The sequence below is a fragment of the Echinops telfairi genome, unplaced genomic scaffold (assembly GCF_000313985.2).
Source record: "Echinops telfairi isolate 266 unplaced genomic scaffold, ASM31398v2 ScPeMD7_7469;HRSCAF=8507_0, whole genome shotgun sequence".
Classification (NCBI taxonomy): Eukaryota; Metazoa; Chordata; class Mammalia; order Afrosoricida; family Tenrecidae; genus Echinops; species Echinops telfairi.
The window spans coordinates 43723263-43725118 of NW_022111372.1; the positions used below are offsets into that span (position 1 = coordinate 43723263).

The 1856-nt window shown below is 38.8% G+C and overlaps 1 protein-coding gene across 1 annotated transcript in view; it reads left to right on the forward strand.

The window, feature by feature from the left end:
* The window catches only part of TRIM58 (tripartite motif containing 58), a 17851-nt gene extending 16319 nt beyond the window's left edge, over positions 1-1532 (forward strand). The window contains exon 5 of the mRNA XM_004697235.3: positions 938-1532. Coding sequence (XP_004697292.2) covers positions 938-1491 — 554 coding nt within the window. The 3' untranslated portion in view covers positions 1492-1532. The remainder of the gene's footprint in view (positions 1-937) is intronic.
* The last annotated feature ends 324 nt before the right edge of the window (positions 1533-1856 follow it).

A 1856-nucleotide genomic window follows, 5' to 3' on the forward strand; every position in this document is an offset into this window, starting at 1 on the left:
CATATTTAATATTTATGTATACAATTAAGCACCAAATAAACCTTGTGAAGACTTAGAGTCTGTAGTAATTTCCTCTTGCTGTGTAACAAATAATCACAACCTTAGAAATGTAGGCAAGTCGACTGGCTCTCAGTCATCTTTGGCCCGAGGTGGTTTCTTGCAGTGAATAGGACTGAGTTCCATATTTCCTTGCTTGTTTTTAGTAGAGAGCCAGTGTGAAAGAAGGAAGACCAAGCACATTCATCTTCCCATGGTCCTTCTCATGTTCCAGGCCAGAAACTACACAAGCAATCCTTATTTCCCTAACTCCCTCTGCTATCAGCCAACCAACTAAGGAAAACTTTTAAAAGCTCCTTTATTAGATTCGGTTCATCCAGATAATCTCCATTCTCTTATATAACAAAGTCATTCAAATAACATGAGAGTTTTAAAGGTCATTGGGATATCTTAGAATTCTGCTTGTCAAAAGATCTTTCATACATTTTAAAGCTGTGGGTGTTGTATTCATGAGCGTTTGCCACACTCTTGAGAAAAAACATTAAATGAAATAAAATACCATATGAGATATATAGGTCCTATTTTAACTGCAGAATACCTTCACACCCTCAAGTGTACCTGGTGCTTTGTATGTGGATGAAATCACTATAAATGGCCAGGTTTCTCCCATCACAAATATGGTGATTGTCAAGTTCATAATTAGTTCTGAACATTTGAACATGTGGAGTCCAAATGAAATATACAAGAATATAATGAACAATAAGCTGAGAGAGTTATTGGGTAAAATGATCACTGTTTTCTTTAGAAGAGAGAGAAAAATAATCAGAGAAATTAGAAAATAATGAGAAACAAAGTGTCTGTTGTCCTCATTGTCACAGCTTCCTCAAGTTTCCCCCATATTCCCCTTCCTTTCATGTGTTCCACAACATTCTTTTCACAGTTGATGTAAAGCTGGATCCAGCCACGGCTCATCCTAGTCTACTCTTGACTGCTGACCTTCGCAGTGTGCAGGATGGAGAACTGTGGAGGGATGTTCCCAACAACCCTGAGCGCTTTGACACGTGGCCCTGTATCCTGGGTTTGCAGAATTTCTCCTCAGGGAGGCATTATTGGGAAGTGGTGGTGGGAGAAAGAGCAGAGTGGGGTTTAGGGGTTTGTCAAGACACAATATCAAGAAAGGGAGAAACCACACCATCTCCTGAGAATGGAATCTGGGCCATGTGGTTGCTGAAAGGGAATGAGTACATGGTCCTGTCGTCCCCATCCGTTCCTATTCTCCAACTAGAACGGCCTCACCGCATTGGGATTTTCGTGGACTATGAAGCTGGTGAAATCTCCTTTTACAATGTCACAAATTGGTCTCACATCTACACATTCAACCAACTTTTCACTGGTGTTCTACGACCTTATTTTTTTGTCTGTGATACGTATCCTCTTATCTTGCCACCTATCACAGAAGCGGAGACAGAATTGGGGATCCTGGGGTCATCTTGACTCTGCTTCTAATTTTATAGACAATTATTCCCAAAGCTATATTCCCAATATACACTCCATACCTAGCAAGGTTTTTGTAGTGGAGCAGATATGAATACATAAATCTCAGCACAGGCCTCTATTTAGGTTAGCATTTTACTCATTGTTGCTCTGAGAAATTTCCCATAGAAATAAAAGGGAAAATATCAAATATTTTAATTTGGAGGTTCATTGTTGAGTTTAATAATTTTAGAAATACAGAAATTTCATCCAAATCTATTTCCAAAGGGTTCCAGAATTTCTTAGCAAGTCCTTGGTCAAATTCACAGATTTGTATTAAACAAAGATTTCTATACATTAATTGCCGCTTCTTAGTCATCTGAATG